Source organism: Ruditapes philippinarum, unplaced genomic scaffold (genome assembly GCF_026571515.1).
Source record: "Ruditapes philippinarum isolate M1 unplaced genomic scaffold, ASM2657151v2 ctg5456_1_1_1_1, whole genome shotgun sequence".
In the NCBI taxonomy this organism is placed as follows: Eukaryota; Metazoa; Mollusca; class Bivalvia; order Venerida; family Veneridae; genus Ruditapes; species Ruditapes philippinarum.
This window is the reverse complement of record NW_026862704.1, coordinates 12100-37820: the sequence shown is the minus strand read 5'-3', so window position 1 is coordinate 37820 and position 25721 is coordinate 12100. Positions and strand designations below refer to the sequence as shown.

General features: G+C 32.5%; 1 protein-coding gene across 1 annotated transcript; it reads right to left on the bottom strand.

The window, feature by feature from the left end:
• On the bottom strand, positions 1 to 25721 carry LOC132719956 (protein dopey-1-like). The gene is made up of 19 exons (XM_060703917.1): positions 25573 to 25721; positions 23882 to 24092; positions 22735 to 22953; positions 16621 to 17245; positions 15775 to 16025; positions 15025 to 15177; positions 14377 to 14480; positions 13866 to 14018; positions 11502 to 13286; positions 10641 to 10851; positions 9304 to 9474; positions 8673 to 8801; positions 5350 to 5439; positions 3414 to 3554; positions 2694 to 2854; positions 1865 to 2070; positions 1284 to 1384; positions 715 to 824; positions 1 to 241 (listed from the first exon to the last, which is right to left on the bottom strand). Exons 1-19 carry the CDS (start codon positions 25719 to 25721, stop codon positions 1 to 3), a joined length of 5211 nt encoding a protein of 1736 aa, XP_060559900.1.

The window sequence follows — 25721 nt, the reverse complement described above, 5'->3', positions numbered from 1 at the left end:
TCAGATTTGTATTTTGTATTCAAACCTACCCATGAGATCTTTGTATGTGGTTTTATCATGAGTCATGAGATTATCTACAATGGTAACCCAGTATCCTATACTCTCCATGTCCATCTGGAAGAAGCTGGTATCCAGCAGCAAGTCCAGGGCCTCTCTTCTCCATGCTTTCCTTGTATACTGGTAACTACTGATTGATGACAGGAACTGAGAGGCCACTCGTATACTGGGGAGATTATTTGTACTGAAAACAAAGAAATAGCATATCTCATTATAAATTTTTAATATTGTATGTGTTCCTATTTTGACATAAATTATTATTTGCAACAAGAATCTACAATATTTATGTTTTGCAATCCTTATGAAAAGTTAAATCTGTAATATGTTACCTTAGTGCAGTACCCAGTTAACTCCTTACATCATTTAATAGAAGTTAACCCATTACTGCACTAAGGTGACCATATATGACCTTAATTTACAGAGGTATGCATGGAAAGTAAAACATAAAATATAAAAAGATACGTAAACCTTTCAATTAGCTACCTAGACATGCCTAGCATGTGAAAACTTAAACTGAGCTTCAAAGATCAGTCTGGCAAGTAAAACCTGAAGTTAAGTTACAGAAAATTGCCTGAAATGTTAAACCTAAAATTGCTTTGACGATGACAAATCAACTTCAATTTTTTACCACTGGAAACTTTACTCTGAGAGACTTACTTGTGACTTTTGAGATAAGGGAATATATTATAGAGTAGTGTTGTAAGGAATGTAGGAACTTTGTCTTTCTCTTCACTTGTATATATAACATCTAGTAATGCTGCAGTAATCTGTAAAACATTAAATGATAGTTTTATCTATAATCTGCATAATTAAATATTGTACAATGATAAACAAGTCTTAAAACACATTTAACTAGTAATATCTTGTGTTCATTGACCATCACATTTTACACTTCAGTACTATTAAAAGTTAAACTGTTTTTTAGAGAATCAAAAATACAAGTTAGAATGTCAATATACATTAGTATATTATCTACAAATATAAATCCCTTAAAGAATCAGCATCTCTTTTTTTTTTTCTTATAATTACAACATTAACTAACTGCGTATATACAAAGACTCACCTGTCTGTATACATATACTGGTGGTATATACCGTCACCTTAGTGAAATAACAGATTAACTCCTATTAAATCATATAAGAAGTTAACGTGTTACTGCACTAAGGTGACAATATAAGACATGATAACAGCTACAATTTACAGAGAAAGAATCAATTTATGTTTACCTCTGCCAATGCAGCTAAGGCCTGTACACTGTATTTACTGTCAGCAGAATTAACTGATGTAGGTTCTAGTTCAACAACTCTCCTCTCCATTACCACAGAATCTGTAACAGAAATGACAATATTCATACAAACTATAAGAAAGTTAAGTGTCCTTGTCACAATGTTCATCTATTATTTGGTGATTATTTAAAAGATGTGAACTTTGATAATTTATATGTTGTAAAATATGTATGACAAAAAACTGAAACAAACTTTAAGTCAATGAAATGTTCTTCTATAATTAAAGAATCTGATTTTCAAATAACATTGATAATTAAACGTGCTCCAATTTAACAAAATACCATTCAATTTTTCAGAACAGTATATGATTTCACTAAGAAAAGTAAACGTAGTGTAAATCAAATATAAAACAGACTCATATGAAATAATATAAAGTTAGTGAAACTACTCATGTAATTCTAACAATTCTCGAGTCTCATTATTTCATTTATAAATCTTTCAGTATAAAGTATTTTTAAAACTAATTATACAACTCTAAAGAAAACAACAAAACTACTTCTGAAAACCATTCTGGTATCTACCATCATCATTCTGGTTCCCATCTTCGGGTTCGTCAGACTGTGGCCCGGGTTTTACAGCATAGTTTTTCCTCAACCATGTTGTCTGTTCAAGACTGGAACCAGCTATATTTGAGACTGCTTCCAGTAATTTCTGAGCTATTTCCTGGATTTCCCGCTTTTTCTTGTCAACCATTGATGGTGTCTTCTGTACAAACTCATTTAGTATTCTGTAATAAAAAAAAAAAGAGAAAATTTACAACTTTTTCAAAGCAACCCATTCAAAATTGTACCAATTTTTTTTAGCTCAATCATATCAATCAGATTTCCGATAAAAGTATATTGGATTTTGAAAAACAATTACCTGTGAAATATACTTAATACAACATTTACAAAAAAAGACTTTTTCCTATAACTTCAAAAGCTTCTCAGCAATATTTTTATTTTTAAAGTCTTCTAAAAGACTACTGTTTTAGATATTTAGTTATTGCAACATACAGTATATTCAAACATAGAATCTTCCAAAAGTTTCATGTGAACCTATGTGTTTCTGACAGTGTTACAAAACGAACATGTGTTAAGTTATATATTATTTCAGGTATGACTTTTACAGGGCTTCCATTAAGTTCCAAACTTTGGAAGTCAGAGACTGCAAAATGTCCAACATTGGAAATCACATTATATAGGTAAAGAAGGAAAATCATTATATTTTTGAAGTCACAAGCCAAAATCAGGGGTAAATGACTCCCAAACTTTCACTAATGGAAGCCCTGATTTTAAGCTCCCACTGTTATATTACTACTAACCATCAATTTCATAGAACTAGTCTGACAGAACTAGCGTAAAAACTTACAGTAGAAGAAGAAATTGTCCAGGAGCTACAAGATTAAGTTGTAGACAATCTTTGAGAAGACTGGACAAAGATGACCATGAATCTACCAGCTGATTGGCTGATGTCCTCTGTACATATGCATAGAAAAACTGTAACATGTTCACTTCTAATGGTACACCTTTCTGTAAAATAAAATTATAAAATCAAATACAAGGTGAATACATTAAAAGTTTATAGAACATTCAGGGCTACTTCTGAATTTAGCAGAAAGGTAAATTACATGCTCAGAATTGGAAAAATAAAGTTGTATTTTGGCAAAATGAATTGAAAATTTGATAACATATAAAACCTAAATGTACAAATCATTGTCATCCAGCACTTGTTTGATTAAATGCTGAGGTCATTAACCCTGATAAGGGGTCATGACCTTTTGTACTGATCATTCAATTCAAGGTGCCAGTGCTACTTGTAGATAATCTAATCTTAGTAAAGGATGAAAATTATTTTATAAAAGTTTTTAACATATGTCATTTTTTTTATTCTATTCCATGAGTTCAATAAATTTCTACTATGAATAGAAGCTAAATATCTAAATGCCCCAAAAAAATTGTTAAACTCAAGAAAAATGACCTTTTGTACTATAAAGTGTAAAGTGCCTTGACATTAATATTTGTTCAGAGTTTAAAATAGTTTAATAATATTCTACTAACAACAAGTTCATGTTAAAAATTATCAACAAACCTTGGTTCTACTAAGTTCACTAGATGGTGGATTATTGATCACTTCTTTCACTGTCTGGACCAATGTATCTGTTGGGAACACTTTAATAGCACCAACTAGGTCTACTAGTAATAGCTGATCATCACACAGGGTTGGCAAAACCTACAATAACAAATAAAAGTTGGATCTAATTATAACCCTGCACATTTCAATGAAGTTACCATTGTTAATGTCAATAACATATTGGTATTAAACCAATTCTTTAAAGAATTTCATGCAACTTATTTAATCTGTTCAATCAAACAAACACTTTGCTTAGTTCTTTCTCATATCAAGGTGTTGTTGTGTTTTTTTTTCCTTTTTGTATATATTTATTTGTGATGAAAGAAATATTATTAATATCAATAATTGGGGATTTTTTAAACTTAAAAGTCATTAAATAATAAAGTCTCTAACAGCTCCATTTAAAAAGCTTTTAGTATAAACATATTTTATTTATTAAATTTACAAGCATGTAACATTTTACATCACAATAGACTGGAAGCTTTCAAATAAAATATTATAGTGTATAATTATATAATATTGTGTATAAAATTTTACAATCTACACCTGAAACATTACAACTGTTGTTATAAGCAGGGTCCAGTAGAAGAACCATGACCTTGACTTTCATCAAAGGCATGGTTAAAAAGAGTGTTACAAGAATATAGAAACATTCCCCTAGTCTCAGTGAGAGCCATTTCTATAGCTATTTTCTTTTGTTTGATAGAGGGCTATTTGCCTCTTCCTCTATTGTTACAGGATGAACTCTATTGTTCTCTTTTGTTCTGTTTACAGTTAGATAGCCCTCTATCCATATTTGGTAGTGTAGACAGATGGACAGACGCTACAACAAATAATAGATGCCTCCCAATTTTGAGGGGACATGAACTATATGTCTCTTCATTTTGTAGGGGTGGGGGCATGAAATATAACAAACTTGATAAAACTTATATGTATAGATAATACTCCATAGACCTGTATAATGCCCAAGTAAGAGATGATATAAATGTAAACAGTACATTCTGAAGAAAATATTATTACCAAATATTGATGATTTATCAAACCCAAACCTTACAGGTAAACAAATAAAAACATAAATGTATGTCTGAAGATCCTTATCCAGTAACTTAACAAAATAAGAAATATTAAAGCAACTTAAAATCCAGTTACAAATTAATAATTCCACCAGTCTCCCAGTATTGAAGATAATGCTATCACTGTAATTTGCAAGTTCATACAATACAATTGAGCCATGCCATGACAAAACCAACATAATGCATTTGCCACCAGCATGGATCCAGACCAGCTTGCACGATCAAGATCCATGCTGTTCGCTTTCAGTATCACTACTTGTAACAGGGTTGTAAGCAACAGCATGGATCCTGATCAGACTGTGAGGATGCGCAGGCTGGTCTGGATCTATGCTGGTCGCAAACGCACTATGTTGGTTTTGTCATGGCGCGGCTCAATTGTTCACATGGATATTTTGACATTTTTTATCATTATATACATATTCAAGCAACTGATGATCCCTTAATAAATATACAAATGTATATACATTATCGATGTATTATTTGGAAGATTCGAGTTCTTAAGTCCAAAATTACTGAAGCTAGAACAAAATATTAAACACTATGAGTGTTTCATATTGTAGAGCATTGAACCACTATTGTTTATGCATAACTATGTTTGTAATACTGAAACATGGTTAAAAATAAACCAATTTTTCTTTAAATGATGCAAATTTTGAGAAACTGTATGATTTCAGGATTTCTTTTGAGGTCATAAAATTTATTCCATGTATATACTACAGTATATGATATTTATAACACCAGAAAGGGACCATACCCTCACATGCACCTTGGTTGATAAAAAAGTACCACAATAAGTTTGTTATGTAAACATAAAAACTCACTGTCCGAAGCGGGGAAAGTAAGTATGGGATTTTTACCAACTGAACAAAAACGTCTGTAACCAACAAGTATTCATAGCATGTTGGCTCCACCTGTAGTAGGAGAATATATATAGAGTATCAAAAACTTAAAATATGTATACATAGTGTTGGAAATTATTTTTTGTCAGATAGAATTGCAGTATTTCAAATGAATGGTAACACATTTACTTAAGTAAATTGGCTAAATTTAATCTATGTAGTAAATCGATAGTTTCATAAAAATAATTTCAAACACTAAATTTGTTAGTGTTTATTAAAAAGTATTTAGAACGTTAAATTGGTCAAACAGTTACTGACCAATTTAGTTTTATAAATACTTACTAATAAACACTAACCTATACTTAAATCAAAGCCTTTGCAGCTATTCCCCTTCATCAGCTTGAAGCATCAAACCATCTTAACAAAAATCTGAACTTTTTTCCTTTATTTTTATATCTGAAAACATTTGTGTTTAACCCCCAAAAAAACAAAAAAAAAACATTAATTTTTTTAACTAAAAAAACTTTCCCATTTAAAACCTTATAATACCATACTTGAACACTTGAAAAATTATACATATTATACATCATGTTCAAAACTGGACTGATATAAAGTTCCCGATTTTAAAAATATTTAGCTCCTTTGACAGAAGATGCAGCCGTTGTTATTAAGATTAACTACATAAAATATTCAATTGATAAAATATGAAAACAAGAGCCATGTCAACATGGCCATCCCCCGCCGAATGTGTTTGCTCATTGGAAGAATGTATATGTAGTAGAGCGGAATAATTCCATTTTAAGAGGTCTTTTGGTAAAGAAAACTGATGGCTATAGTGATTACAGATTTGAAACCTATGTGAATACTGATGGCTGAAAATAACAAAGGGCAATTACTGAAAAATAATGCAGGGTAGGTTATCATTCTTGTGTGCTGCATCCGTCCTCAGTAAAATCTATCCACCTATGAAGTTTCAAGTTGATACCTCAAATACTTTTTGAGAAAAAAATTGAACTGAAAAATTAAGTATGAAAAAGAACAAAGGGCAATAACTCAAAAATTATAAAAGGTAGAGTTATCATTCTTGTGCAGTGCACACCTCCTGAGTGAGATCTATACACCTATGAAGTTTCAAGTTGATACCTCAAATACTTTTTTAGATATATCTGGACAAAATAGCATAAAAAAACCAAAGGGCAATATTACACATGTATACAGTGAAAAAGGGTCAGATTTCTGCTAAAAGTCATCAAATCTCTAAATTCTGATATAAGTGCCATTGTCCTTTTTAAAGAACAAAAAAATAAACATTCAACATTTGGTTGAATTCCCTTCTAAAAATGTCTGAGTTATAAAAAAGTTTATGCCCAGCTACCCGCCAGCTGACATTCACCAATCTTAATTACCAGTTTTCTGTTGAAAACCCTGGTAAAAAATTATACACTCATAGAGGATATTGATCGAGTGTAATACTGAATTAGTTTTATACTGAATTTATTGAACGAGTTGAAAAAAATTATATTATGCGAGCCTCTATTGAAGGAGTTCAATAAAATTTAGTATAAAACTTGCATGAATTTGTTATTCTACAAGTATTTATCAAATACCAAATATAAAGACAGTTTTAAGTGAAAAAGAGCCATTTTAAATTAACGTGCCTATAGTATAACCCTAACATTTAGCTTTAATTGACGTGCCTATAGTATAACGCTAACATTTAGCTTTAATTGACGTGTCTCTAGTATAACGCTAACATTTAGCTTTAATTGACGTGCCTATAGTATAACGCTAACATTTAGCTTTAATTGACGTGCCTATAGTATAACCCTAACATTTAGCTTTAATTGACGTGCCTATAGTATAACGCTAACATTTAGCTTTAATTGACGTGTCTATAGTATAACGCTAACATTTAGCTTTAATTGACGTGTCTATAGTATAACCCTAACATTTAGCTTTAATTGACGTGCCTATAGTATAACGCTAACATTTAGCTTTAATTGACGTGTCTCTAGTATAACGCTAACATTTAGCTTTAATTGACGTGTCTATAGTATAACCCTAACATTTAGCTTTAATTAACGTGCCTATAGTATAACCCTAACATTTAGCTTTAATTGACGTGTCTATAGTATAACGCTAACATTTAGCTTTAATTGACGTGTCTATAGTATAACCGCTAACATTTAGCTTTAATTGACGTGTCTATAGTATAACGCTAACATTTAGCTTTAATTGACGTGTCTCTAGTATAACGCTAACATTTAGCTTTAATTGACGTGTCTCTAGTATAACCCTAACATTTAGCTTTAATTGACGTGCCTATAGTATAACGCTAACATTTAGCTTTAATTGACGTGTCTATAGTATAACGCTAACATTTAGCTTTAATTGACGTGTCTATAGTATAACGCTAACATTTAGCTTTAATTGACGTGTCTATAGTATAACGCTAACATTTAGCTTTAATTGACGTGTCTATAGGGCCATCCTTACAAAAATATTTGTTTGCAGTAACCCGACCCAGAATTTTTTTTTTTTTTTTTTTTTTATTATTGAACTGTACTCCCAAATAAACAATGGAATTTCAAAATGCTGGACAATTTATGCTTTGATAATCTGGTAACAATTAATAAATTGATAAATGAATTCTAATTAAATAATACGTACATTTTATTTCTTCTATTAACCTTTAAAAGAACAAAAACAAAGCACAAGGCATAATTTTCTGATTAAAAAAAAAATTTTTTTTATCCAGACCATGAAAAAAACTTTTGAGGAGGGGTAAATTTTGTGAGTAGGTCGCGTAACTGCAAACAAACATTTTTTTAAGGATGGCCTAGTATAACGCTAATATTTACCACATCCTAACGCTATATAATGAAAGTAATGTCACGTCAAAATCTATGCCTGGCCGTGCAATACAATTTTTAAAGAGTCGTAAGCACAGCACAGCTATGTGATAAAACAATGTATATTGATCAAAATGTCATTTCATCCTGAAATTTAACTTAGTATACACTTGGTACCAACTGAAAATTATGTATTAGCCTATAAGGAAATACAAATGTACATATTAAGAAAAACAAATGTACATATTTGGAATTACAGATGTACATATTAGGAATTACATATTTAGCATACATTTTCCATATACATGTATCATATAAGGGCAGGTTATAAGATAAAGGTGATACTTATACTTATTTCTTCTGTATCCATTACCTTAATAACTTTTAAACTCACATCACAATCTTACACTTATCACAAACAAGTACCAGAATGAGGTAAATTAGAATTCCTACCTTTCTGCTATTTTTAGCTGTAATTTTCTTACGTCTGTCATTCCATGCCACAGCTATAGCACCCAGTAAATGTAAACCATGTGGCAGAGATATAGGGCTAATAAACTCTAGGATATATTGTCTCACAACCTAAATACATAAATGTACATGGTTATCCAGTAACATGCAGGGTTGGCGTTAAAATATTTTTTGAGACAATCCATGCTGAATTTGAAGCCGTCATTTTTTGATGTTATCACATTCAACAAAGTGTGTTTTAAGGTCACCCAAAATACACTTGAGACAAACATTTTGCCCTACAGCACCTTTTTTATGAGTAAGAAATATAATTTCAAAAAGGAATTTTAACTAACTAATTAATTTGCATAATATTTCACAGAATCTGAGCACAGCAAAAATTATATTTTTAAAAAAATATATAATAGACTTATGATCATGAAAGTACATTAAAATATCATACTTCAGCATTTTAAAGTTGGAATTTGTAAAATTAAAATGCACCAGTCAAATGTAACTTGGTTACAATACATATGACTTTTTCATAGAATGCTTGTATAATAATGATAACAAAATGTTCATGTACACTGTAGCTCATACAGCAAGTTTATAAGCTAACCTATTAATTACAAACCTTTGGAAATCCCATGGTAAGGACTGGAGATTCTTCTTGTTTGTCTACAATATTAATTGCTCTCCACAATGATGCCATACATGCAATAATTCTTGGCATCACACTGAGTATACTGTTCCGTGCATCCAGTACTGGTGACATGGCGCCAAGATCTCTCTGTGGACTTGCCTCCTGTATCATAATGATATATTCATACTTTATCAAATAAACTGTGGTGCAGGAGTGTAATAAAGCCATTAAATAAAAACAATATTACACTAGTGTAATAACACTTGACGTGAAATCATTTGCGTTATATACAAACACAGTGTAAAAGCGCACTATAGGCGTGCATCAATGAAAAATGACTCTTTTAAACAGTTTACTGTTCTTATTTTAGGTATCTGATAAGTAGAATATTATATTCGTGTAGATTCAATACTTAATTTATTCAACTTGTTCAATAAATTTAATATGAAACCTACACTCATTCAATATCCTCTATATCACACTGTCTTATCTACATGTTTATGGATTCTCAAAATGAAATAGGAAACTCTTGAAAATAAATAATCGTGCAATGGTCATTTATTAGAATAGTATCACACATACAACATGTACAAAGTAAATTATGCAGCTTCAACAAAGATTTTTATCATATTATCCTAAGAATTCTTATCTCAGAGTAATTTAAGGAATACAGATATTAACAATAAGCCTGCTAGTGGAGACTGAGTATACCCATGTGACCAGTACCTATGTGGTCTGCACTGTTTGCTATTCATTCAGAATTTATTTTGTAATTTTCCTTTACATTGATGGTTTTCTCCAGATTGAAAGATGGACCAGTCCATTGGAGATATTTAGAGTGGATAGGATTAAGTTTGTTTAATCTATATATATCATTTGTGACCTAAACTATCCTATTGTAGATTCATCGAATGATGATGCTAGGTGACAGACAAACAGGTCACTTAAGGGTAATAATAATCTAGGGTACTATTTCAACTTTTTTTTGTCATCCAAGTTGAAATTGGCAATACTTTATACTTATATTTTTATATAATTATTATAATTTCATTATTGTATATTGTTAAATTAAATTCGTAATTTTCAATGGTTTGGTTAATCAGCTTACATTTGGACTCTACCATGTATGTATGTATGTGTTCTAGGCTTAATGAGGGTTCATCTGCCCTTTCAGGCACTGAGAGTGCAGACCCCAGACATGTCACCATACATGTCTTTAGATGTCATTTATATCTATTGGCCTCTACTTAATGCAATGAAAATCAATTAAATATCACTGTTATTACTGCTGTGGGATAAAATTGTTATAAATGTTAAACATAGATTACCTTGCTACCTCCTACTGGATTAAACACATGGAATAAATTGGTGAGAATATTTGTGTTTATTGTTGTTGTTGCTGTGTTGTTACCAGTGTTGCTAGGGGCCTGTTGACCAATAGAAACAGGGGACATGTTGTCTAGGAGACAGTAATGACACAATGTCATCAGACCACTCAACATGGTCAGCACATGGTCAGGTGGAATCTTGCAGGATGGACTGCAATAAATCAAATCTTACATTAATATACCAGTCATTGAATTTAAGATTTTGAATTTACTGGCCCGAATTATTCTACTATATATTTGACTAAATTTTCCTAAAGTTTACATGGCCCGAACTATTTTTTCACTGGCAATGGGCCACCGGGCCAGTGCTAAATTCGATGACTGTTATACAGTTTTAATTTCAAGTAGGACGGAATCAAATCTACAGGTAGATTTCATGAATTTGTTAAAATATCTAAAATTCTATGTAAAAAGGCTTTATACTTGTCAGAAAAATTAAAAATGATTTAAGTTTACTTCACATCTCTCTAGGTAGTGAGCTCAAGAAAACTTGACTCGTCATTTACACCATTATAAAGTTAAGTTAATAAGTGTTCATATTCTTTACATACTATAAGGAGCAAAATCAAATATCAAGCCACAGTAACACAAGAAAAACATGGAAGGTTAACTGTTATATATTCCAACTTGCAAGATGTTACAAAGTGCTTAATTATTATTGCAAATAAAGTAAATTAAATATTTTTGTTCTTTATTTCTTTCAGAACTAATGGAGAGAACTCTTGGTGCAAACATAGCAAGTTGGGCAATTTAGATTAATTTAACTATGTCAAACACAGGAATGAATGTATCTACATTTACCTTGACTTGCCGTCTGATTCATAATGAGCTGCCAGTGCTTCTATATTTCTACATAACTGAGATACCACTGTCATCACAATACCTGGCAGGTACTTGCCCATATAAGGTAATGCTGAAGTTACCATGGAAACCCAATGACGATGCATGTGACTTGTATGTGACTGTTTCAATGCACTGAGAACACCTGACACAAACATCCCTTGGTCAACAATGGGGTGACCCATGTTGTATCTAACATTCTTCATGGACGGCTGATAGTTCACTTTAAGTCTATCCCATTCAGATGTAGGGGTGCTTTCAGGCGCTGACTGAAATTTTCTGACCTGTTCTTCCAGCATTATCATTACTAGAAGCAGATCTAACAGTTTGATTTGGAATGCTTCTGTAGCAGACGGATCTATGCTGTCCTCATTAAAAGTGATTATTGCCTCGGATATTTTTTGTCCAAAGTGTTCATTATCTACTTTCCTTCTGCCATTATAAATTTCTGCCAAAATACAGTGTAGAAGAGCTTTCTGCAATTTACATCTTTGAAGCAAGTCACTGATGTAGGAAACAAAGTTTTTCCCAGAATCCCTCATCAAACTGACTATTTCTGACATCATTAAGGTCAAGGTCTCTGTTGCTAAGATGTGCACCTGTTTGTTACCTAGCAACTCCTCTAGGGACATTTTACTCATCATCAAGTTAGGGTAATAGCCTCTAATAAAGTACAAACAAACTGAGATAAAAATCTCGATGAACATGCTACTTCTGTAGTTTGACATCACGTCTGCTGGAATTTCACCGAAGAAATTTTTTCCAAAAACCGATTTTCGATGCCGAGCCAGAAGCAACTGCAGTTTGGCTAGTTGTGTTGATCTTAATGTACTGATGTTGGTTGTAACAAGAGCTGTAACCATGTGCCTGGGACATGCAACAAGCATTGCTTTCAGAGTGGATAGAGCATAAAGTGTTCTCTCATAGTCATATTTCTGTATGTACAGTAACATATGCATATGAAGTGTATGTATGTTTGTTGAATCTTTATCTATCTCTTGGAACATTGCTATATCTTTTTCACTCGGTGTAGGAGAATCAACCCTCTGCCTTTGAACAGAATTTAACAGATCATCGGCTGCTGTGAAGGAATTTACACTGTCTGTCCTTTCTGTTAATTTTTTTCTTTGTGTCTTTACAGCATCCTTAACGCTTTCAGTGCTCCCAGTCGCATTATCAGCACCATTCACTTTTGTTACATTCTGCACAATTTCATCTATAATATCCATAGCTATATTTTCTGCTGAATTTGTAACCGAATCATTATCATCAGTTTCATCTCCAGTTATTTCACCTTTTTGAGACTCTTCAGTGCCAGAGAATGATATTCCTTCCTTCACACAGGTTTGTTTGTCCAGCCTTTTAGCTTTAGAAACAGAGTTATCTCTACGTGAAGTAGCCAGACCTAAATCTGATGTTAAACCGTCTAAAGAATTTGCTGATCCAAATGGATTAATCCTTAGACTAACATTTGACGGATCTACTTTATCAAAATGTAGTTCTTGTTCAGACCTTGATCTCATTGGGGCCGTATGAGCACCTTTCTCACCAAGGACGGTGAGAGCGTATGACTTGAGTTCGTCAGAGAACTGTTTTTTCGGAACATCTTTGGTTGAGCTGACGTGGTATATGACGTTACCACCCTCACTGCTGATGGCATAGATGTTAGCTTCAAGATTTTCTTCACTGCTTTCTGATAGACAAACTTTTCTCGGTTGATGAACATTCACATGCTGTACTGATACCCTGCAAAATATTACATATATATTATTGATACAATTTCACATGTTTTGTATCTCTGCATTTGAAAAAAACTTTCATTTATGAAAACACTGTTAAATGTGTTTCAAAGTTAATCTATATTTAAGTTTTAGCTGTAATACAAAAATAATGTCAGTTTTAGAATTCTTCAAGAAAAATATGGTAAATGTGAAAAGCAAAGTTCATATTTATGATGGAAAAACAAACAGAATTGATTTCCTAAGTGACTGAAATGATTTTTCCATAACATCTACCATACTTCAAACTGTAAAATTAGAAAAGACAGCATTATTTTTTCCAGGAATAAATTAAAAATATTACAGCCTTGTCACTGATGACTAAAAAACATCCTGTTATCATTATTAGGGATTATCTAGAACTTTGTATTCGATAATCCTTCTTAAACACATCATCTAGAGGGTAGGCAGGTGCGTTTTTACTCCGGTACAGTAAAGTACGGAATTTAACAATACTAGATACTCTTCAAAGAAGGAGAATCATTATCTGGGCACTTCTAGAAACAGAAACATGGTTTAGAGAGAAAAAGGACAGAGTATAATTTACCTTGCAGTATCTGGGTGTAGTAACATTTGTATGAGAGGTTCCATAACTCTGTTTATATCTCCCTGTTGTATAACATGTGTGAGCCAGGTTGTTACTATCACCTTTAGTGGACTTGTCTCATCTTTTAAACTGTCCAATACCACAAACATTGACCTGAAATATATACAGCAGTTACGTTATAAGTTGGCAGTGAAATCAACTAAAAATGTCAGCACTCAATTTTTCTCAGAACTTCATAGTATCATTATGAAAAGTCAAATAGGAATTTTCTACGCTAACATTGGCTTTAATTATGTCAAAGTCATTGCATAAGTTATTAGATAAAGACCAAAATATATGATCCCAAATATATGTGTGAAGTTTAAAGTGAATTTCTGTAGTGGTTTGTGAGCTAAAAAGCTGCACAAAGAATCTTAATCAAGTGTACACCTACACCTACACATAAGTCAACCTAGGGTGAATAGGATAACCCCACTATTCTTAAAATAGTTGAATTAAAAATAGAACAAACCTGTTAAATGTTCTGAGTGGTTTGCCAGGGATAACATCAGTTTTCTTGTTTCTTGTAAGATGCCACAATACAGAGAACTTCTTAAACGCATCTGTCTGAACACTCTATTATAAATAATAATTAAATATGTTGAAAGCAATTAAATTAAATTTATATAAAATAAGTATAATGAAAATACAATGAATAATATAGTACACATATTAACTTTGAATTAACTAATAAATGGTAACTGTAACTTTTAGACATTAGAAAAAATATTTTTTATGACAAAATTCCAGTTAGATCATATGGATTTCAAGTACATATACATTGCACAAATTTGTAAAAGAACAAAGTATTTATTTGATAAAATATGCTATGGTAACAGTAAAAACTACATCAATTCATTACTACGGGCATATTAATCCTAAGCTTGCTGATGGCAATTGATTCCACCCATATACCCAGTGCAAGCCAAGATCATTAGGCACATCTGTGCCGTCTAATTGAGGTTTGCAGGTTTAACTATTCAGTACATATTTTGGAAATTGCATAAATGATGAGCGGTTTAGTCCAGATTTAAAGATGGACAAGTCCATTTAAAATATTTAGTATGATAAAGGTTAAATAAAAAAATTCAGTGAATATCGAACAGATATCTGTACTAACCTGAGAGTCATGAATGAGTTGTGTGCCTATGACATTTTCACAGATCCAACTAGATGGCGCCACCTGGTGTAACATGTAGAACAGTTTTACAGTAGCCAGGTGATATTGTGGTGTCCTTTCATCCAGAAAACTCCATAAAATCTCAGCAGACATCTATCAAAAATAACAATGTCATGAAAGTTAATGTATAAGTTTTTTAATAAAAGCTATATGCATGTATATGAATAATATTTCAGCCCAATTATTTAGAAAAGAAAACAATTCTTATTTCATTTCTAAAATAGACACTTGGCAAATACCTTATTGTCATTAACATTTTGCAACAGTTTCAAGGAACACATGTAAACTAAGCTCAAACTTTTCTACTAGCAATATTAAAATCATGTAACATATATGAACCATTTTTGTTATGCAAAAATTCTCCTAATCTTAACGTCACACAAAAAATATAAAGTTAACATAACTGATTTTCTTTCTCTCAGTTTTATACATTTAACCACTTTGTTATACTAATATGACTATGGTAACTTTGTAACTTTAAGGGAAAAGAAATAACCTAGGTTCTTTAGTGTAAATTTCTGTAAAAACCTGAAAAGTCATGTCAAAATATATGCACGGCAATGCAATACCATTTTAACAGAGTTGCAAAAGTGGCATGGGTATGAGATAATTATAAATAATGTGCATGTTGTTCATAAAAAGAAAAGCAAAGCTAATAAAAAAAATATATATATTTATCATGTATCAAACCTTAAAGAAATCTGTATGTTCAGACAGGAACTCAAGGTCCTCCCAATGCAGTGTGGGTAATATTTGAACAGTCATGTGACCAGAGTCTGACTGGTTCCCAGGACTGTCAGTTCTGTGTTCTACTTGAACAGACTGGGTCAAGATGATCAGATCCAACATGGTTGAGATGGCCGAGCTCTGCATGTGAAAATTATTAACAAAACAACAGCATGTAACCAGGTCTTGAACCCATAATGGAACTGTTGAGCTTTCTGAAATGATGAATACATGATCTTGTAAATCTTTAAACAAACAATTCTCAAAAAGAAAAAATAATAATAATAAAGAGTATAGACCTATATATGTTAGGAACGAAACTGATCAAATCTATTGCAATAAATGAGAAGATAATCATAGTTTGATCAATTATTTCACTTAAATAAATCTCTTACAATATATCTGGGACATAATATAACAAGACAACTTCAGGATGGTGGCGTGTGCAGCTGATTGGATAAAAAGATACTATGGCACCAACCTCCACTTGGTCTTTCTTTTCCCATTATAACATATCCCAGAACATATGTTACATTACCTAAATCAATGAAATGTCTTACATCAAATAATATACATTGTACATTGTTATAAATCGTTTATAATGGAAACAGTTTTGTTCTAATAAAATTTCACTTTAGCACATCATTCTATATCAAAATGTGATCCAGCCACATTTTCAAAACTTGTTGCATGTATGCAACCTTTGTAAAAACAAAACCAATTTCATAATAATTAAATGGTAACTTTATCTCCCTTGCATCACTTATATCATAAACATATCTTCTTGTATAAAATAATTACAAAATAAACCTTTTGATAGTTGTCTTCTTGGCAGTCTAGTGTCAGCACCATACATAGGAAAACTTGCAAACTCTACTAACAGATGACATGCTGATGAAAATGTATTCAAACTTTCTTCATTCTCATTCTCAAGAATGATTTTTCTATCACAATTATCACTGTTATTAAACAAGTCTTCGTCTTCTGAATCATAACTCTCACAATTTGGCTGACTGGTTACAATGCTTCCAAAATAAGTTTCTGCCAAGTTTTCAGCCCTTATGAATTTTTGGGTCACTAGCTCATGGAAAAAGTGTTGAAAGCAGTCTGTGCATTTCTGCATCAAGTTTGCAGTCTGGTTCTGTTTGGAATGTTTTCTAGAATGGACCCCTCTAGCCTTGGCACTAGAACCAGTCTCACTTTGCTTGACTGGTTTGCCATTTTTATTGGTAAGAATATCACTTTTTCTACTGCAAGAACTACCAGTCTGTGAGTCAGAACTTTTATCACTATCAGGGGAACTTAACATATTTTCTTCGTCATCGCCCCCCTTTAATGATTCAGCTCTTTTCAGACTTTTATTCACTTCAAGAGCTTCCTCTACTGACATAGGCTTTACAACATCCGTCTTTTGAGGAACCACTTCATCATTCACCTAAAATAACAAAAACCTATTATTAGAATGGTATATTTGAAATTCCTAGAATAGGGAAAAATTATTATTAAGTACATGCATAACACTTCACATCAGCTATGTGACACTAAAGAAAATGTATAACGTTTAAAATTTATATATTAAGCAAGAAATTGTGCAACATAAGAATTAAGAGAAAGAAAATATCTATAAGAGAATTCATTCACTAAAATGAAAAAATAAAAACAGTAAAAATGGGATTAAAACTTAAAAAAGAATTTTGTGCACAAAAATTCCATAAAGCAACTATTTTTTGCTAATTTTACATTTTATGAAAATAAAAATTTAATGCTGTTGAAAATTACAAAACATAAATTTTCTAGCAAATAAAGGAGGTAAAACCATCATATGACTGACACCGAAATAAAGAACTTCCCACTTGAGGATTAATAGCATGCAATTTGATACCAAAAACATATCACAGGGACAAAGCAAGCAGGTTTAACAAATAAACTGGCTCTAATACCCACCAAGATTTAACAAGAGCTGTAAGTAGAACAGCATGCTCGACTATGCTCAGTGCTTGATAGTAAAACAAGAGTCTGAATAATGTTAAATTTTCTAAGTTCGAAAAAGGGCCATAATTCTATTAAAATTCATGTTAGAGTTATGGGCCTTTCATAATGATCTCCTTTTATGCTTTCAAATAACAGTCTGAAGTTTCAATCCATTCCCTTTAGTAGTTATTGAGATACCAACTTGCACATAAAAACTTAACCAAAGTGTGACACTGACACCTGTGTAAATACAATTTTCTCTCCCTACAAACCAAAGTGTGACTCCAATAGAATAGCTCTTCCTATGCCTTAAACTGATCAATGGCAAACTAACTAAAGTTCAGACTTTATGTTTGTATACAAAGTGTAGTATAATTTAGGAGCTGATGTTTATCAGATTGGACCAATGGCAAAGTAACATGGCCATCTGTAGACAAGACTTAACCATTGTAAAATTGATAGGGAAACCTGAAATTTTTTTATAGTAAAAGGAAAGCAATGCTACAGCAGGAGTCAGTCCGTGATGTTATGTCACTTTCTTTGTTAAGTTTGTATCCATTTGTATGAATAATAAATACTGCTGAAAAAGGCCAAAAGATGGAAAGCTACAGCAAACTTACATTAATTAGTGTTTTTAATCATATCTATTTTATGTATATAATTATGAAAAAGGAAATTTTAATGTTAAGTATTAAGTAAATCTGGATATACATGTAAAAGAAACAGGTTTTTTTAATTTTTATTTTGTGATAGAGCCTAGATTAGGTACACTAAAAAGTTTTAAAATTCAAAAGCATAGTGTATGGTGCCAGTAGATTTTTTATAATATAAGACCAGCAGAAAGGAAATAGCGCTATTATAGCATGACAATTTTATATCTATTTCTTGTTTAGATACCTTTTATAGCTTCCAAGCTTTTCTAATAACTTCACATCAACCAAAACATAAAGGATGCTAATTTGTGTGATTTGTACATGAGGAATATATTATTTCGGAATTCTAGGTGAAGTGGACTTCGCTTTTTAGTTAAATTATGACAAAGTAATGGCATTTAGGGCAAAGTTATTAATTGGCCTTGCCCTAATAGCGGGCCCTGTTTATATTATCAGAATCTACTCTAATAAAATATCCTAAAGACCATTAGATACTTATTTTAACTGTTTTTGAGCAAATAGCTACCAAGTCAGTAAATTAGCTTAAAGACAAGGAAAAACTACAGTTTATGTGACTAATACATGAGCTGCAGAACTTTATATTAAAACTTTATTATTTTAAAGTTAGGAACAGAAAAAAGCATACATTTAGGTACCCTCTATCCAAACAAACAGTTGTTTCTTTTCAGTTCTAACCTGTTCTTTACAAGTAACTTGTTCTCCATAAGTTATCTATCCCCCATTAGTAACCTGTCCCCTACAAGTTATCTGTCCCCCCATTAGTAACCTGTCCCCCACAATTAATCTGTCCCCCCATTAGTAACCTGTCCCCCCACAATTAATCTGTCCCCCCATTAGTAACCTTTCCCCTACAAGTTATCTGTCCCCCCATTAGTAACCTGTCCCCCACAATTAATCTGTCCCCCATTAGTAACCTGTCCCCACAATTAATCTGTCCCCCCATTAGTAACCTGTCCCCCACAATTAATCTGTCCCCCCATTAGTAACCTGTCCCCCACAATTAATCTGTCCCCCCATTAGTAACCTGTCCCCCACAATTAATCTGTCCCCCCATTAGTAACCTGTCCCCCAAATTAATCTGTCCCCCCCATTAGTAACCTGTCCCCACAATTAATCTGTCCCCCCATTAGTAACCTGTCCCCAACAAGTTATCTGTCCCCCATTAGTAACCTGTCCCCCACAATTAATCTGTCCCCCCATTAGTAACCTGTCCCCTACAAGTTATCTGTCCCCCCATTAGTAACCTGTCCCCCACAATTAATTTGTCCCCCCATTAGTAACCTGTCCCCCACAATTAATCTGTCCCCCCATTAGTAACCTGTCCCCCACAATTAATCTGTCCCCCCATTAGTAACCTGTCCCCCACAATTAATCTGTCCCCCCATTAGTAACATGTCCCCCACAATTAATCTGTCCCCCCATTAGTAACCTTTCCCCTACAAGTTATCTGTCCCCCCATTAGTAACCTGTCCCCCACAATTAATCTGTCCCCCCATTAGTAACCTGTCCCCACAATTAATCTGTCCCCCCATTAGTAAACCTGTCCCCCACAATTAATCTGTCCCCCATTAGTAACCTGTCCCCCACAATTAATCTGTCCCCCCATTAGTAACCTGTCCCCCACAAGTTATCTGTCCCCCCATTAGTAACCTCCACCCACAAGTAACCTGTTCTCTACAAGTAGCTAGTTCCCCACAAGTGAATTATCAACTTCTAAGCCTGGAAACACTTGTGTATCAGATATAAAGCAAGAGTAATCTTTAGAAACTGGGTCTCCTTAAAAATATTCTGGAGACAATATTTGACACAAAGTTTCAACTTAACACCTCTTGGCTGATGATTTCACACTAAATATTCAATTACAGAAGTTGGCTCCATATCCTTTCGACGGCCATCCGCTATACCCGTAGGACGGCCAAAGCGTAAGAAAACGTATCGAATTTTTACATTTCTGAAAGCCAGTCTTATTTTACGACAGACGTCCATAGCGTAGTTAAACATATCAAAAATATATCTTTCTAGAAACCGTAGCGTAAATCAGCGTAAAACTTGAATTTTGTGTCATGCAAACCCGTAAAAACCTCGTTTTCGTACATTCTGGTTTTTTAATGTGTTTATGAAAAATCAAAATATTACGCTATGGCTGTTCAACTGGATATGATAAACAACAAAGCCATACCATATAACACTGTTAATATTACGTTCAACTGCAATAAACAGACTCACAATCCTTGTTTTTCAAAACAAGTTCTGAACGTTTTAAAACGGTAAATTTTACGTTATTTACCGATATAGCCCATTAGAATACCCTGTTGAGTAAAACCTCCACAACGTTTTAAAACGTAATTATTGAAAATCAATGAAAATCAATTTTTCTCAGGAAGGGTGATTGATACTATGCTTTTCAACGTGAATTTAGTAAGTTCAACTTATTTTTGTTTCAAATAAGAGAACTGCTTACAGAAACTCCGTTTGATGTATGAATAAATGCATTTTAAAATACTATACCATTTAGAAGATTTTCTTCATTTAATTTTGATATCGATTTGATTACCTCATTAATGAAAAAGTGTACTGTATATCTAAACATTTACTATATCTGTCAATAAAGGGCACTATACAATTAACATATTTGGTGTTTTTATTTGAACAACATTTAACAGAATGAAATAAATGAAAGGTAAACTTCAAGAATTTAGTCATTTAAAACTAAATTTTGTTGGCCTTCCTACGACAAACAGTAGTGGCTTTCAGGAAGCTAAAAATTTTATACCGGTTTATTACGTTATAGCCTTCTTATGACTATAGCGCCCGGCTTTTGAGAAGTTGATTTTTCGGTACGTTTTATTACGCTATGGCCGTCGAAAGGATATGTATATATTGATTATATTCAGTTGAGTCTCTTTTTTTTGCATATACTTATATAATAATACAGGCAAACAAATTATGGTAATTACCAAAACACACCAGTATAGAGCCAGGCTAGTCTACACATTCATGATAACCTGACCAAGCTCTATACTTCTGGCTACTTATTTTGAAAACATCAATATTGAACTTCCTCATGATAATATTAGTCTGTTAATAAGTCAAAGACCAACAAGTTCATTTTCACAAATTCAGCTAATATATCAAGAGTCAGGAAAACTTATACATCTCCATTAAAAGGAAATCAGAAAATGGATGAATATAACTTACTTCTCCAATATAAAATCCTGGTGTTCAAATTTATATACAGATATGCTATACCCATATATTGTTCATTAAATTTCAAAATATATGTATTAATAATACTGTAATAATAGTGTATATTACATAACTGCTACGTTAAATTTTAGAAATGCATTATGTATTAAAGAATACACTCTTATTTGATAAAACTGAATTCTAAATGAGATGTTGAAACCTCTGAATATAGGTATAACTAAGCAACATATTTCATTACATACTTATAATTGAAATATTGAGAAATATTGATGAAGTAAAAAATGTATTTTCATTTTCCGTATTTTCCCTGTAAAATTTTTAATTTTCACTGCAGTGAAACATATTTTCCATATTTTCACTGGTGTCTTGCCAGACTACTTTCTGCTATATTCAGCCAATATACAAAATTTAAGGGAAAGTCTTTCAAATTTTGATGTCAAAAAAGGGAAAATTGTTTATAATAAACAGAAAATTAAATTTGTTTCTACAAATACAGGATTAATTTTCATCTTGTGGTATGAAAATTATCATATTTCACTTGTGGCTACCACTACTCTTGAAAAATTTATTTTCATACCACTCAATGAAAATAAATACTGTATTTATAGAAAAAAATTGAATATCTTCTATATATTTGTGTAATAAGCAATGAAATATAAATAAAACAATGAAATATATATTTTCCTACATAAAAATGTCATGCAAACTTATTCAATCCATAAAAAAATTGTCTCTTTCAAGCAAATTGTTCACACTTCAGATGCATTAAACAAAATATGACTTGTTTTTAACCAGTAAAATATATTCTTAACCCTTACCCTGCTGGAACCGAAAGTAATTAACATTTACCACCAGCACAGAGCCCCGCCAGCTTGCACATGTGGACAGTCTGACCAGGCCCTTACTGTTGGCTGACTGACTTAGCATACAAAATTATCAGGAACTCAATTCAGGTACTCAAATTATAGTACAAAAAAGTTTTAAGAGTAAAATTATTTCATGTGAACAACTTGCTTTCATTAAAATTGTGAACAGCATAAAGAGGAGTGGAATGTGAAAGCAGGGTTAGTACCTCCACCTTTTCTACAACATCATGTGACTCATCACATGATAGGTCATGTGACCAAGATGTTGTCATGGTTGGTTGAACCTTGGATAAAATCTTGGTACACAGTTGTAGACTGGTGATCACATCACTATCAGACAGCCGGTCACAGTGTTCTGTCAGACTGGTTATTATACTGCATAGCAGACTGGGTAAATGTTCCGTCTGGGTCTCACTGAATGTTTCCTAAAATAGAAGTCTTATAATCACAAAAATTTCTACACAATAATGAAGAAAGATGCAAATGATTTAAATATTTAGGATGAATAAAAGATTGGAAATCTCAAGAAACACAGTTATCATTCAAACAAATATTTTGTCTACTTTTTATACTTCTTGAGCAAAATATAATTGTAATAAATTTCAAACTCATAAAATACAGTACACATCCTTGTTCTAAATTTGAAAATAAATAAAAATATTATGGAAGAATTTTCTGTTGTACTGTAAAAGAGAATAAAGCTACATCTTATGAAATATTTTTATGAAAATTATCAACAGTAAAATTTTATTGCCTCCTTAAAGCAAGGACAAAATATTATGTTAGATTCTCTAAAAAGTTGTAGCATAAGATGTCTCTGTTATTTAACACACTTGAATACTGTATGTTAACACAGAATGAATTGAGCCGTGTCATGACAAAACCAACATAATGGGTTTGCGACCGGCATGGAACCAGACCAGCCTGCGCATCCGCGCAGTCTGATCAGGATCCATGCTGTTCGCTATCAGTTACTCTACTTGTAATAGAGTTTGAAAGCGAACAGCATGGATCCTGATCAGACTGCGCGGATGCGCAGGCTGGTCTGGATCCATGCTGGTCGCAAACGCACTATGTTGGTTTTGTCATGACACGGCTCAATTGTTCTTGAACAAAATATTATACTGCCATTTTAAGTTGGGCAAAATATTTTGTGCATGTGCCATTTACTCAAAAGGAAACATAACCAACATACTTCATCCATACAGGAATTTTGGTTCAAACTGAAAATATTCTTTTCAAGTACTCAATATTTTTTTTGAAAAACTGCAGTGAATGGAGATATAGCTTTATATACCTTAAAGCAAAATATGGTTCCAACTACTTTACAAAAGGATATATGTTTCAGCTTACCAACGATACAATCTCCAAAAGAAAGGCCACTAACTGACTGAGTTCTGCTACACTAACAAACTCATCATTGGTCACACTGTGCCTAGACACCGACGAACTTTTGACGCTGCAGCAATTTCCTTCCACTGTTTGAACACGACTGATCGTACATTCTAGCTGCAAAGTCCCAGATAAAATATGGCTCAAATGTACCAAACAATAAATTTGCAGTTTTCAGTAATTCATCGTATGCATTTGTCTCCCCTTTTACCTTCTTACTTGTTTCTGTCAGGGATTTTAAGGTGGACATTTCAAACTCTCTATGAAGACATCTAAATATTGACAAAAGAACACTTTCTAGGATAATTGGACCTATTTCTGGTTTATCCAACAAACTGATCAGGATCCTGAAGGCCGAAGGACTGCAGACTTCACACTTGAGCTTCCCGTGTCCATCAAAATCTTGTTTCTCGGTCAATTTATACTTCAAAGCTTGAATTAATAAGTCTTGGGATATTTTTCAAAGTAAGATATCTCGACAACTTCAGAACCATCTGCATGGGCGTGAGACCATGTTAGTGCTTGTCCCTAAAAGCCAGGCATAGAACCGTCTGTTTAACGACATGTCTCTCACGTAACAACACGTTGATGGCGTATTTAACGATCTTAGCCATGTCAGAATGTGTAAGCTGGCTATTGTGCAGTGGAAAGCTAATCTATTGCATGCTTCTTTGAACTAGCTGTCCTGGACTGCAAAGCCTCCATCAGTACAAAATACATGAAGCATCACAAATCCAAGGTAAAACACATGTTAAGCTCACATCAATAATTGAATTCAGTATTTGAATATTTCTAGTAACATACTTTTTCATCAAAAAATTGTATAAAGGTTAATAGCTTGTGTGTATTGTAATAAAACTTGGATCTTATTTTTAAAAAAAATTGACTAAATAAAGTGCATTTATAAATTGAACCACAGTTAAAATGATGATGTTTTCTGCGTATTTACGGAATCTCTTAGGATGACGTCATTTTAAGCCGTTTTGAATTCATACTGCTAAAATAGTTAGGGATGAAATAAGACATTTATTCCATGTGAAAAATTGAATTTATTCGAAGATAAACCATTTTAAATATGGTAGTATAAGCAAGAAAATGTTTGACAGATATCCTGATTCAAACCGCAACATGAAGATGTTATTAAATCTTATTTAAGAATAACTGTCAAAATGGCAGCCCAAGGGGGTAATTCATAATATATGAAAAACTAAAGCATTCTTATATTTACCATTGAGGTTGATATTTAGTCCAATCATATGAAGTTGCATCCTCCATAGTTTGTTTTTTATTTAAAGTTGTGTCAGTAGGAATATTGTGGCAGGAAGACGAACAGACGGACAGCTGTGTATTACACTTCCCATAAACTGTTGTAGAAATATGAATAACCCTTGTACCTTCATCAATCTCTTAATTAACAAGTTGGTCCTGGGTTTAACAGCTAAATAAATATAATAAAAGTTGCAGTCATTTTTTTTAAGTAGAAAAGGCTATCCATCAACAAATATTTTACCTACTGTATTGAATAATCTTCAAAAGTTTTTACTTTAACTATTTCACTGTTAATTCTTTTATCATTTTTCATTTGCATAGTTATTTTTTTGCAGCCTGAACCTACACATATACTACAATGCCTATTGACTAAAGTCATTTACCTATCAAAGAAACTCTGATCCTTCTCCATCCCTGGTAGGAGACCTAGCAACAGCCATTGAGACCAGGTTTGATCCTCTGTCTCAGCGTTGGACAAAATTGTTTTTCTCATAAAATCATCAAGAGGACAGGCTTCACGTTCATGCAGCAT

Excerpts from the sequence above, each read along its gene's own strand:
- LOC132719956 (XM_060703917.1), bottom strand. The coding sequence starts at position 25,721 with ATGCTGCATGAACGTGAAGCCTGTCCTCTTGATGATTTTATGAGAAAA. Across the intron at positions 10,852-11,501 it reads GAATCAGACGGCAAGTCAAG|TCCATCCTGCAAGATTCCAC; the intron begins GTAAATGTAGAT and ends GATTTATTGCAG. Across the intron at positions 3,555-5,349 it reads TACTTTCCCCGCTTCGGACA|GTTTTGCCAACCCTGTGTGA; the intron begins GTGAGTTTTTAT and ends TTGTTATTGTAG.